Source organism: Bufo gargarizans, chromosome 9 (assembly GCF_014858855.1).
Source record: "Bufo gargarizans isolate SCDJY-AF-19 chromosome 9, ASM1485885v1, whole genome shotgun sequence".
Lineage (NCBI taxonomy): Eukaryota > Metazoa > Chordata > Amphibia > Anura > Bufonidae > Bufo > Bufo gargarizans.
The window spans coordinates 178250094-178265057 of NC_058088.1; the positions used below are offsets into that span (position 1 = coordinate 178250094).

Below are 14964 nucleotides of genomic sequence, written 5' to 3' on the forward strand. Positions count from 1 at the left end.
CCGGTGGCAGCACATCGACATTGTTACAGGCGCAAAACATATGTCTCACTCAAGCATTTCCGAAGAGCTAAGATGAAGGAATAACTTACAAAGAGCAAAAGAGAACAATGGGGCACATATACTAAGACTGGCTTTTCACGCCGGACTTAGTCTTCCCCTCTGTACGGCCGCTAGATACGTAGAGGCGCGTGCCTCGTCATAAATTAGCGCTTATAATGATTTATAATGTTGTCAATTGCGGTCTCACCGGTGATCTACTTAACTGTTATCACTTAATGCCATGATAGCTATCCAGTAGACTGGAATTCACAACACTATACATCTATATGCGAGTTCACTCCACAGGAGCTGCGTTCAGGCCGGGAAAAATCACTAAGGCTACTTTCACACTCGCGTTTTGGGGCGGATCAGTCATGGATCTGCAAAAACGGATCCGTTACAATAACACAACCGCATGCATCCGTCATGAACGGATCAGTTTGTATTATCTGTAACATAGCCAAGACGTCAATGGGAGACGGATCCGTTTTCTATTGTGTCAGAGAAAACTGATCAGTCCCCATTGACTTACATTGTGTGCCAGTGCCGTTTGGCTCCGCTTCGTTAGGCGGACAGCAAAACACTGCAGGCAGCCTCCAGAGCGGAATGGTGACTGATCGGAGGCAAACTGATGCATTCTGAGCGGATCCTTTTCCATTCAGAATGCATTAGGGCAAAACTGATCTGTTTTGGACCGCTTGTGAGAGCCCTGAACGGATCTCAGAAACGGAAAGCCAAAACGCCAGTGAAATAACTCGTGGAGCGTGTTTCTCGGAATGAACACGCTCATCTAAAATTTGCCTAAGGGTTACCAATGTCCCGATGCTGCCAGATTACTAGGTCATAGCATGTATATGCTACAGTAGGTACAATTTCCTAATATAATAATAGGCAATTGGATGGAGCTTCTCAGCCAGCCTGGGGGTAGACTACAGGTCGTTTTGAAGCAGCTCCTCGCCCGCTCCCACTTCTTCATCTAGCCTTCGGAGATTTGCTCACTGCTAGGTAACCTTTATGTTCCATCACCACTAAACACCAATACATGCTATAAAATAAAAGAGGGAAATCGTTCTTGGCAGGAGCAGGACGTGGCATCGCTGCCAGGAAGGATTTGCCAAGGTTTTGACTACACAGAAAAGAGATAACTTGATGAGAATACCTTTAATCCGTTCATGGATTTTCCCGGAGACAGGCCAGGATCCCCTTTTTGACCCTGGAAAGAAAAGAATAAATGGAACATTAAAACAGAAATAGAAAGGAGAGGAGATCCCCGATGACATCACTCCATCCTCAGAGCCCGGATCTACATCCAAATATGTATTAACACTGGAACAAAGACTTGGCAACTTACTGTTTGTACAAAAATCACTTTAAAGGCGTTCTCCGGAAATAATTGTGCACATCCTGCCTCCGTAAATAGGAGAGTCATACTACTTACCTGCTCCTCGTCGCTCCGATCATCCACTCTGGCTTCTGCATGAGAACCCCCTTTTAAATATGCATTTTCTTATCATTTCTTATCAACCCTTTCATTTAGGCCATCAGTCACTGCTGAGCGGGGTACGAACAGGCGGACCTGTCTTCCTGATAGGTTGCCCTTTAACGGGGCAGAATACTATGGTCAGAGATCTGCTTTAAATGGGTTGTCCAGAGGGCGAGGGAGTTCATTAGAAACAACATATAAAAAAACTGAGATACCTACCCTCACTGATCCCCCGCTGGTCTCAGCTCGACACGTAGAAAATGCATGGAGATGCCTGTACGGTCAGGTACTGGCTGCAGTCGGTCAATCACTGAGAAGGCCTCTTCAGGCATTTCCTACATGTCCAGCCAGGACTAGGAAGTGAAGAGCAGATGGGATTGGGTAGATGGCAGTGAATTACTTATTTTATATCACTTTTAGCCATTTTGATTTTCCCTGCTTGGACAACCCCTTTAAGTTAACCCCTACATGTACGGCACAAGTCGGAGCTTTAAAGGTGGTGCCCACTAAGGATCTGAGCAGGTCCCGTAGTTGCAAGGTGCCTGCTGTTTTGCACAGCAGACACCCGGAAGTATTGTCTGTGATCAGCATGAGGGTTACATCAGTATGAGGGTTTCGTAAGACCGCAGAGTACACCTGTCTTTGTAAAAGTTATTGTTACTTTGTTTATCACATCCACACATTTGCTATCCTGTGTAGGATGTCTATTGTGGTACTTGTGGTCCGCTGCGGGCATCCTCCATTGTATGCATTTTTGCTGGGGATTGCCATTATCAGCATATCACAAGTGCAGGATCTGCCCCCCGGGTATAGATGCGCACTTCCTGCTTTTCATTACTACGCCAATTAGTTTATATTGACTGTGATCGGCAATAACGCCGATCACGGACATTTAAACCCTCAGATGCCACGGTCAATTGTCATGGCATCTGAGCGGTCTTTTTTTCTGGGGGCTAAAATGCTCCCCCCGCCCAAGACTGAGGGAGCAGTTTGGTTACGGAGTCCTGACTGCCAATCACAGGTTACAAAAAAAAAAAAAAAAAGAAGATATAAAAATTTATATCACCCCCATTTTAAAAATAAAAAATAAATAATAAAATTTCAAAATATATATTTTTTTTCCATACGGTGAGCAGCAGCATTGCGGGGGGGGGGAAAAAATGGAATAAAAAGTGATCAAAAAGTCAATCCAAAATGGTATCAATGCAAGTCACCCCACAAAAAAGGAGCCCTCACACAGCTCTATAGACATAAATATAAAAAAGTTATAGGGGTCAGAATATGTCAATGCAAAGAAAAGAAAAAATATATATTTTTCCCCCACAGTTTGTATTTTTTTAAAGTATTAAAATATGGTACTGCTGTAATCGTACTGACCCAGAGAATGAAGTTAACAGGTTTTTTTTTACCGCATAGGAATCACATGTCTGTGTCATGAAGGGAAGTGCAAGATGTGCTCGGTTATTGCCGGTCTTTACAAATAAAACCACCTTTCACACTGGCAACAATTCCCTGCACTTTTTTTCCTCGTTTTTTTCCTGTGTGGTTTTCCGGCACATTTTTTTTTTGTTTTCACTCCGGAGTTGATGAGTAAGATATACTGGATGGACTACGAATGATGACACAGACACCGTGACATCTGTTCTATAAATCTGTGTGCAAGCGAAGGCCCCAGAGATCGGTGGGAATAGAGAAACTGCCAGAGTTTGATAAACTTGTCACTGTGGTCAGTTGGCGGGCCGGCTGCTGCAGGCCGGGCGAGCTTTACTAACAGCCCGGTGGTAGGTCTGGAACACATCCTTATGATAACCCAAGCTGTTGTCGGCTCTGGGGGCTCAGCAGGTAGGCCCTTATAATCTTCCCGGCTTCCCATACATGCTCCAGGAGCTGCTTAATTAGCTTTTCTTGGATGTGTGTGAAGCAGCAGGAGGCCGAGGGATGATTTGACACAGATGCACGGTATCTGTGAATGAATGTCAGTGGGCGCTGCCAAGCTCAGATGGGTAATCTCCTCGCCGGCTGCTGATATTATAGCACCGCTGGCTGGCACCTTCCCAAACCCCTCTGCTTGCTTACTATTAACCCTACTCGCTTTTCCGGATATCCCTCAACACAATGGTGCACTTTAATAAATAGACGGTCTAAAGAGGCCACAAATGTATCCCAGTTGGTCCACGGCTAGACGCTTTTCTCTAATTTTACACAATCTATTGGTCGGTTTCCTTGCGAAAGGTTATGGTGCCAAAATTGTGGTGCAGTTTTGACGCATTTTGGGGCATCTGCATCACAGAGATGCCTAACATGCGATGCAACATTTTGGACCACCACTGACGCATTTTATGCCACATTCCAGGAGTATAATTACATAAGTAATAAGGACCAGTGGCTTTGTGACCAGTGTATTTAGACACGTGAATTTCCAATTATTGGTGCCCTATCTGAAGGCAGCACACGGTAGTGACAGACAAGATAATTATAGCGGCGTGTCACTTACTTGTCGATATGTAAGAGTTTTCATGAAATCATAGTTTATCAGGTGCAACTCTTGAGTCATGTCAATGATGAGGGCATGCTTTAGAGTTCTCAATATTCATGAGTGGTGAGCTCGTCACTGACTGACAGCTTTCTCCCTATTGCTGTGTACAGAGAGAAACGCCCTCTCTTTGTTGCTCAACAGCTTCTCTCTATTAATGTGCCCTTATCACTGATAAACAGCTTCACCCTATTACTATTCATAGGGAGAACCATCCTCCTCGTCGTTGATTGACAGCTTCTCCCTATTACTGTGCATAGGAAGAGACACCCTCTCCTTACTGATTGACAGTTTTCTCCTTATTACTATGCATAGGAAGAGACGCCCTCTTGCTTTTGATTGACAGTCTCTCCCAATTACTGTGCATAGAAAGAGACGCCCTCTTGCTGTTGATTGACAGATTCTCCCTTTTACTGTGCCTAGGAAGAGACACCCTCTCGATGTTAATTGACAGCTTCTCTCTATTAATTTGCATAGGGAGATGTGCTGTTATTATTGCTAAACAGCTTCACCCTATTACTATTCATAGGGAGAAGCATCCTCCTCGTCGTTGAGCGACAGCCTTTCCCTATTACTGTCTATAGGAAGAGATGCCCTCTCGATGTAGATTGACAGCTTCTCCCTATTACTGTGTATAGGAAGATACGCCCTCTCGATGTAGATTGACAGCTTCTCCCTATTACTGTGTATAGGAAGAGACGCCCTCTCGATGTAGATTGACAGCTTCTTCCTATTACTGTGCATAGGAAGAGACGCCCTCTCGATGTAGATTGACAGCTTCTCCCTATTACTGTGCATAGGAAGAGACGCCCTCTCGATGTAGATTGACAGCTTCTCCATATTACTGTGCATAGGAAGAGACGCCCTCTCGCTGTAGATTGACAGCATCTCCCTATTACTGTGCATAGGAAGAGATGCCCTCTCGATGTAGATTGACAGCTTCTCCCTATTACCGTGCATAGGAAGAGACGCCCTCTCGATGTAGATTGACAGCTTCTCCCTATTACTGTGCACAGGGAGAAAGCTGTCAAACAGTAGCTTGTCTGCAGAGGCAGCATAAAGCTGGTGACAAATTCCCTTGAAATAAAAGTGCAGTAATGATGATATAAACACATACAGAGAAACCGATAATAGGAGCCAATGCTAATTACTTCACTTCCAGATCTTGGCAAGCCTCCAAGATTGCTGTAAACACCCCCTCCCCCCTTATTATTGGGATGTAACTGGAGAACATACATGTTGGGAAGGAAACACATCTAGGCACCTGAGCCCCAGTATGAGGGAACACGCAGTCTATGGAGTTCTCACTGTGCGCTATAGTTGGTAGATATACTGAAATCTGGCTGCCAGCCCTGCTTTATCACACTGATCCCTTCCTGGAAGAGACAAGTTATGTCTGTGCTGATAATTTATAACCTCAACTTGGCTGCAGAAGTAATACGTTGTGAAGGAGGATGATTGGGAATACTATATGGACACTGTCAAGGGGAAAATGTTTCAAATAAACCCCTAGATCTGGCACTCGCTCGCTGACAGAATCATTACATTGCCAGGCACATTCTTGATCAATGGTGCTACTGAACTACAGCCAGAGGACTCCACTAGATGGCGCTCTGCACAGACCTGGGAGGGGGGGGGGGGGGCGCTTTCTTCTGTCGGTGTCTGGAGAAGATATCTATAGACGCTTCACAAAATCACAAAAGAAAATTTGCGAGAGCGTCTACAAGATCCGTCCCTGTGATTTCATACTGCCAGAGTCTTACATGGTACAAGAGCAATGGACCATACTTTCGCAACGTGGTGAGCCGAATGATTATTACTCACGATCTCTCGGGTGCAAACAACGCCTCCGACTCTAAATGATTATACCGTGACGGATTGGAGGTGTGAGTAATAATTATTTGCGAAATTCCGACTCTTTGACCTGCATTGCTTCAGCAACCTCCAGCTGATCTGAAACTACAACTCCCAGAATCCTACTTTCACTTCTATGGGAGTTACAAGAACAACCAAGTTAAGTGTGCATGCTGGGAGTTGTAGTTTCACAGCAGCTGGAGTGCCGAAGGTTTCTGATCCCTACAATAGACTATGCGGCGTGTGGTGGAGCGACAGTGTAGGGAGCATAGAAGTGCAGTCAAGTTTATCCATCGTATTACTAGGATAAACAGCACTGTGTACACTGGATCTTTTTAAAGGCTATCTGCACTTTTTTTTAGGGGGGGGCAATTTTACTCCTTTTTGGCAAAAAAATATATATTTTTTTAAATTATTTTCAATTTTTTACATATAATCTAAATGAGTGTTTATGAGGTCAGGAGAACAGAGATAAGGCTTTGCATGAGCCGTCAGTAGTTCTTTTTTTATGGCCAGGCATTGGGCTATAAAAAAAAAAAAAATTTCACTTTGGGGCCAGCCCGGACAACCTGTACCTGTAGGATACTGATGTTATAGGCACAGTTGCCAAAAGTTCCAAATTTGCAGAAACTGTCCCTAATTTTCAGAGGCAATCCTGGCAAATTATTTCCAAGGATGAAAATGGAAGGACCAGCCCAAAAGAGGCCGTTATTAGTAGGCTTCGGGGCTCCTGCGGGTAGGGCTTAAATGCCCCAAATTTGACATTATGTACTGCAAATAAAAGAATTCTTGGTGCATTGGAAAACTTTGTAATTTGAATACTGACCTTTGGACCAGAATATCCGGGTGGACCAGGTTTTCCGTGAGGCCCAGGAGGACCCTAAAAATAAAAAAATAAAAGAGTTTTTTCTTGTACCTTCAGAGACAGCGTTAACAAGTGCAAATGTGACGATAATGATGATGTAATGACTTGTAAATCTAAACTGCAACAACCAATCAGGTTCTTGTTATTTTCCCTTCTCTGAAGAAAGTTAATTTCTGATTGGTTGTTTTGCTTACGCAATAATATTCGGTATTGGGCCTCTCAATACTAAGGAGGCTCGTCCCCATTGCGGCCTGTCATCGGCTGAACCCCCCACCCCGGATGTCATCATCTGTGCGACGGGGAGATGCAGCAGTGGCCGTGCCGGCATCAGAAGCGACGTGGGTGCTGGGGTAAGCACCTCTGTGAGGGGCCCGGGCATATGGGGGGGGGGGCATTATAGGTCTTGGATAACCTCTTTAATAATCACTTGAATTTCCCCACATATAACAATGTGGTGTCATGTTTTCTTAGAAATTGACATCTGGGTGTTACTAGTTGGGGGGGGTGTATCACTAGACAACCTGACAATGTCCAGTCGGTGCCGATTGTGTAGGGGGGGTGTCACTACACAACCTGACAATGTCCAGTCAGTGCTGACTGTGTAGGGGGTGTATCACTAGACAACCTGACAATGTCCAGTCAGTGCTGACTGTGTAGGGGGTGTGTCACTACACAACCTGACAATGTACAGTCAGTGCTGACTATGTAGGGGGTGTATCACTAGACAACCTGACAATGTCCAGTCAGTGCTGACTGTGTAGGGGGTGTGTCACTACACAACCTGACAATGTACAGTCAGTGCTGACTATGTAGGGGGTGTATCACTAGACAACCTGACAATGTCCAGTCAGTGCTGACTGTGTATGGAGTGTGTCACTACACAACCTGACAATGTACAGTCAGTGCTGAATGTGTAGGGGGCGTATCACTAGACAACCTGACAATGTCCAGTCAGTGCTGAATGTGTAGGGGGCGTGTCATTACACCACCTGACAATGTCCAGTCGGTGCTGACTGTGTAGGGGGGGGGGGGGGGGGTCACTAGACAACCTGACAATGTCCAGTCGGTGCTGAATGTGTAGGGGGCGTGTCATTACACCACCTGACAATGTCCAGTCAGTGCTGACTGTGTAGGGGGTGTGTCACTACACAACCTGACAATGTCCAGTCAGTGCTGACTGTGTAGGGGGTGTCACTAGACAACCTGACAATGTCCAGTCAGTGCTGAATGTGTAGGGGGGGTGTCACTAGACAACCTGACAATGTCCAGTCAGTGCTGACTGTGTAGGGGGCGTGTCATTACACCACCTGACAATGTCCAGTCGGTGCTGACTGTGTAGGGGGGGGGGGGGTGTCACTAGACAACCTGACAATGTCCAGTCGGTGCTGAATGTGTAGGGGGCGTGTCATTACACCACCTGACAATGTCCAGTCAGTGCTGACTGTGTAGGGGGTGTGTCACTACACAACCTGACAATGTCCAGTCAGTGCTGACTGTGTAGGGGGGGTGTCACTAGACAACCTGACAATGTCCAGTCAGTGCTGAATGTGTAGGGGGGGTGTCACTAGACAACCTGACAATGTCCAGTCAGTGCTGAATGTGTAGGGGGCGTGTCATTACACCACCTGACAATGTCCAGTCAGTGCTGACTGTGTAGGGGGTGTGTCACTACACAACCTGACAATGTCCAGTCAGTGCTGACTGTGTAGGGGGTGTCACTAGACAACCTGACAATGTCCAGTCAGTGCTGAATGTGTAGGGGGGGTGTCACTACACAACCTGACAATGTCCAGTCAGTGCTGACTGTGTAGGGGGTGTATCACTAGACAACCTGACAATGTCCAGTCGGTGCCGATTGTGTAGGGGGGGTGTCACTACACAACCTGACAATGTCCAGTCAGTGCTGAATGTGTAGGGGGGGTGTCACTAGACAACCTGACAATGTCCAGTCAGTGCTGACTGTGTATGGAGTGTGTCACTACACAACCTGACAATGTCCAGTCAGTGCTGAATGTGTAGGGGGTGTGTCACTACACAACCTGACAATGTCCAGTCAGTGCTGAATGTGTAGGGGGGGTGTCACTAGACAACCTGACAATGTCCAGTCAGTGCTGAATGTGTAGGGGGGGTGTCACTAGACAACCTGACAATGTCCAGTCGGTGCTGAATGTGTAGGGGGGGTGTCGCTAGACAACCTGACAATGTCCAGTCAGTGCTGACTGTGTAGGGGGGGTGTCGCTAGACAACCTGACAATGTCCAGTCAGTGCTGACTGTGTAGGGGGTGTGTCACTAGACAACCTGACAATGTCCAGTCAGTGCTGACTGTGTAGGGGGCGTGTCACTAGACAACCTGACAATGTCCAGTCAGTGCTGACTGTGTAGGGGGTGTGTCACTAGACAACCTGACAATGTCCAGTCAGTGCTGACTGTGTAGGGGGTGTGTCGCTAGACAACCTGACAATGTCCAGTCAGTGCTGACTGTGTAGGGGGCATGTCACTAGACAACCTGACAATGTCCAGTCAGTGCTGACTGTGTAGGGGGTGTGTCACTACACAACCTGACAATGTCCAGTCAGTGCTGAATGTGTAGGGGGTGTGTCACTACACAACCTGACAATGTCCAGTCAGTGCTGACTGTGTAGGGGGCATGTCACTAGACAACCTGACAATGTCCAGTCAGTGCTGACTGTGTAGGGGGTGTGTCACTACACAACCTGACAATGTCCAGTCAGTGCTGACTGTGTAGGGGGTGTGTCACTAGACAACCTGACAATGTCCAGTCAGTGCTGACTGTGTAGGGGGTGTGTCACTAGACAACCTGACAATGTCCAGTCAGTGCTGACTGTGTAGGGGGTGTGTCGCTAGACAACCTGACAATGTCCAGTCAGTGCTGACTGTGTAGGGGGTGTGTCACTACACAACCTGACAATGTCCAGTCAGTGCTGACTCTGTAGGGGGTGTGTCACTAGACAACCTGACAATGTCCAGTGCTGACTGTGTAGGGACACACCCTTTTGACAAAAAGAATAGTAACACCCACTTTTTTTAATACGTTTCTAGTGCAGAGCTATATAAAAAAGTTGTTCTAGAATTGTTATTACACGGGGAATACAAGTGCTTACTAAAAAAGTTACATCAGGAGAGATGACAGGTCATCTTCAAAGGGAATCTGTTAACACGAAAAGCTGGAGAAGGCAGCGGCGCTCGCAGCAGTGAACAACTGAGCGTCGGACCCTCACCTATCAGATACTGATGATCTATCCAGTGGATAGGTCATCAGCAAAAAACACTTGGAAAACCCCTTTAATAACATTATAGACATACAGTCCCATTATTTACTATATGGCAGAATTATACAGACTGTACTAAAAGCAAATACGTTCTAGGAAGAAATACAACAAAAAAATGCTAAGACATCTTTTTTTCTTTATGTGCATCTGTCCGCACTTTATCATCTTTCTTTACAGACTGCATCTCCTGAGGTTTGATTCCCCCCACTTTTACAATGTCCGGAGTAATGCTCAGGGAATCCAGGAGAAACCCCCTACTCATCCAGGCTTTCCCATGCTGCGAGCTCAGAAGATGACTGGACGGTGACTCGCAGCTATAACAGGCCCAGTCACTACGGACATATTACCCAGCTACAAGCCGCAGGAATCCTACACAGATGTGCTACATATTTCTTGCACTTTGGGGCTTGCTAGTATTTTCATCCGCAGTACGACAGAGGAGTTTAGTCTATCATCCAGCTCGAGAGACAATGGGGGACATTTATAAAAACTGGCGCAAAAGAAAAAAAACTGTGATGTCATCAATGACAACAAGGCAGATGGCGGATTTATTACCCGACCTGCTCAGGAAATAAAATGACGACTATAATGTATTGGTAACACCCATGTGCTTCCCGGCGCTAGCTTTTATAAATGCCCCTCATTGTGTGCACCACCAAACAAATCTGCGCGAGACCCTTAAAGCGTCTATTCAGTATTTTCTCCAGACCCGCCAAGTTCTTCAGCCATTTCTACTTATTAAAGGGGTTCTGCGGGGTTTTATCCTCAGGATAGGTCATCAATATTAGATCGGCAGGGGTCCGACACCCAGCACCCCTGCCGATCAACTATATGGAGGAAAGGCGCACGCAGTGTCTCCCGTCTCTCTTCCTGCTTGCTGCTGCTGTGTCTACGTCTTCCCTTTATATAGCTGATGGGCGTGGGTGCCGGGTGCCGGACTCCCGCCAATCTGATATTGACATCCTTAGGATAGGTCCTCAATATTAAAAGCCCGGAGAACCCCTTTAAGGGCTCATGCACACAAGCGTGTATGCCCCGTACCCGTATTGCGGACGACAAACAGCCTGCGATATACAGGCACCAGCTCTGTGCACTCCGTATCACGGATGCGGACCTATTGACTTGAATGGGTCCGCAATCCTCACGATACAGAGTGGAGGCATGGATAGAAAGATCACTGAAGCAGTACGAAGCGCTTAAGTAGAATTTCGGTCCATGCCTCCACACCGCAAAAAAAAAATGGAAAATGCCTGTCTCTCGTAGATCGCGAATCCATTCAAGTCAGTGGGCACGAATCCGCAAATGGTGTGCACACGGACGGTGCCCGCGCATTGCGGACCACTATTTGGCGTCCGCGATACGGGTACGGAGCACACACGCTTGTGTGCATGAGCTATAATACTCCTCTGCTAATTTTTCTAACTTGCTCTATCTTTTTGCGGAAGGGAAGGATCGCGGACCCATTCAAGTGAATGGGTCTGTGATCCCCATGCGCCTGCACCAGGATCAGAAAAACGGAAAGCTCAACACAGAAGTGAACGGCCGCCTAAAGCCTGTTTCCCTATCAGTTCTCCTTTCACAACACAAGTCTCAGCGGCATGTCTATGCAGAAGACGTCCTGGTCTGCCCTGTCATGTGAGGATCTTCTGATCAGTTTCTTCTGTGTGTAGACTTGTTCTCAAGAGGTCATCAGTATCTGATCAGTGGGGGTCCGACACCCGACAATCAGCTATTTGAGGAGGAACTCCCAGTAGTGCCACGGCCTTCTCTTAACTTCCCCTAGGCCATGTGACGTCACGTTCATCGGCCACGTGGCCTAGGCACAGCTCACCCCAATGAAGTGAACGGGGCTGAGCTGCGATACCAAGAACAGCCACTATACCATGTACGGTGCAGTGTTTGGTGAGCTGGGCGGCACTGACAGGTGTGTCGGTGCGTTCTTAAACAGCTGATCAGCGGGGGTCCCAAATGTCAGACCCCCACCATTCAGATATTGATTACCTATCCAGGGGAAACCATCCATTTTTGGTCCGTGGTTTTCACAGACCATTGGTAGGAGATGCTCTGGAAATTAATTTTCAGCCTAGCAGTGTCCGTGGAGGGCAACAAAATGGACACACGGAGCAAACGCGGATTATTCATGAACGGACCACTGACCATCGTCTGACAGAGGCCTAACTTGTTGATTTTAGAGGGATTCAATTGTAATGGAGGCTGTTACTTACTCTTGGACCTCTTTTCCCAGGTGGTCCGGGAAGTCCTGATGGACCAGGTGGTCCCTGCAAAGAAAGTAAAAATGGTCAAGGCAGGTAAAAAAATAAATCAAACATAAATCTGCAATTACTAAACATGAACAATCACAAAGAAATAATGTGAAATGTCCGTCTTTTAAGTTCTATAATTAACAAATTAGTTTTCTTCCTTATTGATAATGTGGGGATATGCTATCGTGGGAAGGATGAAAAACCATGCCAAAAACGGAACGCCGTTTAGTAGGGGTCTGCCATCTGCTGATTCTATGGACACACAGCAGAGGGGAGGGCTCCTGTGCAAGAACAGTTTATCGGCAAAGCAATTTTAGGATGGTCCCTATGCAACTACATGGTATGTCCGCCCCTGGGACCACAGCATGAGGTAAGTCACAATCCTACTCCATCATAGTGTAGCTTGGCAGGGAGAGAAAAAAATTGTTTCCGTGCTTAAACAAAAAAAAAAAAACAACAACCCAGACATGGAATCCCCTTCAAAATTGCATATTGACATTGTTTTTGGCCTGGCTTTTGATCCTACCCATTTCAGACTTCTATATCCTCTGCCGTAGTTTGTAACACCCAGTGTAAAGGACTCAATGAAATCAATGGAAGGTGGATTGTACACGCTTTCTTTGTGGATTTTAGGTGGGTGTCCTGCAGTGAGGTTTTGTATGGAGCACTGGCCAAGCATAAACACTCCCGTTCCATGCAACTCCAAAACCTAATTTTAAGGGACCCCTGGTAATCTAACCCATGGGTGGGTGACTATTAACAGCCAAAATACCCTTTATAGGCAGTGTAAACATTATCATGCCTGTCAAAGTGCAGAGGGCGTGGCAGTTGCAGAGAGAGAAGAGCCTCTAGGTGTAATGGTAACGCCCCCGTTGCTCCTAGAGGCTCATTTGCATATATTAAAACCTCATTTTTCTCAGCAATGCGGGCACATATGAACATGGGACCAACACAGATGCCTCCAGCTGCCAAGTGCACATGTAACAGGTCAGCCAGTGTCATAGGTACAAAACTGCTGACAGATGCCCTTTAATATATACCTGCCTTATCCAATGTGGGAAAGGATCAAGAGCATTGACTGTGGCATTGCAACTCTCCTACCCCTTAATACCGAACCCTACGGGACGCCTCCGCCCCAATACACTTTGCGGATATATCTTGCTCTCATAAATCCTTCTCCACCGCTATAATGCTTAGATATCTTATCTCTAATCGTATTACTCCTCGACTCTCTGTCTGGGTCTGTTTTCACTCAATTTCTCTATCCTTACACCTCTGTCAAGTCTACAATGCAGACCCTTATCTCTGGGAGCCCTCCTCCCACAGAACAGCAGACCCTCTACTCCAGCCCGGGGACCTTACTGACCTTTGTGCACCCCCCATGGATCCTAACCCCATAGGGATGACGTATACTAACGGCGGACAGAATCACAAACCTGGAATCTAATAAAAGAGTCAGCCAGCTTCATAGTTTATTCTAGACATACCGGCTGTGAGGTTCTTAAGTGCTGCCGGCGCGTGTATGGAGGTACCGCCACAGGACGGTGGACGCCGCACCGGAATACAGCGAGTGCACTAAGCTGCCTACCTGTTATTGACTCAATCTAGAATCATCTTTATGTATGTAATACTAGGAGTGAATCTGTGAATCAGGGAGCTCATGATGAGCACAGCCTTAGGTCTCTCCACTAAGAATGCTTTCAGATAACAGGCTGTATACGAGCGATTGTCGGCGGTGTATATAGCCTCCAAAATATTAGTCTCAACATAAAAAGTTGTATAACGCATGGTATACGTTTTTTTTTTTTGCTGCAACCTTCTGTATAGACGAGCATAGTCTGCTGTGATACAGTTGAAAAAAAAAAAAGAATGCCGACACATAAATGGAGCACTACGGATATGTTTAAAGGGGTTTTCTGGGACTATTTTGGTGCTTACCTCATGTACATCTTCCCCATGCTTTTTTGTTTTTCACTTTGGGCTCTCCTAACTCGTTTTCACCATGTAAATCAATCCCTCTGGGTTGTTTCCCTCCTGTATGTAGCACTTCCTGTTGCCGTATCCAACCAAACCCATCATGCACTTCTCCTTCCTCTGAGACAGCACCACCCCTATCAACGCCCAGTTTATCGCTCCTCCCACCCAGCTAGTTACATAGACATTCCCCTATCACTGCCCCTAACAACGCCCAGCTAGTTTATAGCTCCTCCCACCCAGTTACATAGACACTCCCCTATCACTGCCCCCAACAACGCCCAGCTAGTTTATAGCTCCTCCCACCCAGCTAGTTACATAGACTCTCCCCTATCACTGCCCCTAACAACGCCCAGCTAGTTTATAGCTCCTCCCACCCAGCTAGTTACATAGACACTCCCCTATCACTGCCCCTCACAACGCCCAGCTAGTTTATAGCTCCTCCCACCCAGCTAGTTACATAGACACTCCCCTATCCTTGCCCTTCATAACGCCCAGCTAGTTTATAGCTCCTCCCACCCAGCAAATTACATAGACACTCCCCTATCACTGCGACTCACAACGCCCAGCTAGTTTATAGCTCCTCCCACCCAGCTGGTTACATAGACACTCCCTTATCACTGCCCCGCCCATGGACATAACCAGGGCCGGCCTTTGGGGT

The 14964-nt window shown here is 46.7% G+C and overlaps 1 protein-coding gene across 1 annotated transcript in view; it reads right to left on the minus strand.

The window, feature by feature from the left end:
* Positions 1–14964, minus strand: part of COL27A1 (collagen type XXVII alpha 1 chain) — a 269697-nt gene that overhangs the window by 208596 nt on the left and 46137 nt on the right. Inside the window, exons 4-6 of the mRNA XM_044305696.1 lie at positions 12291–12344; positions 6736–6789; positions 1199–1252 (exon numbers count right to left, since the gene is read on the minus strand). Coding sequence (XP_044161631.1) covers positions 1199–1252; positions 6736–6789; positions 12291–12344 — 162 coding nt within the window. The remainder of the gene's footprint in view (positions 1–1198; positions 1253–6735; positions 6790–12290; positions 12345–14964) is intronic.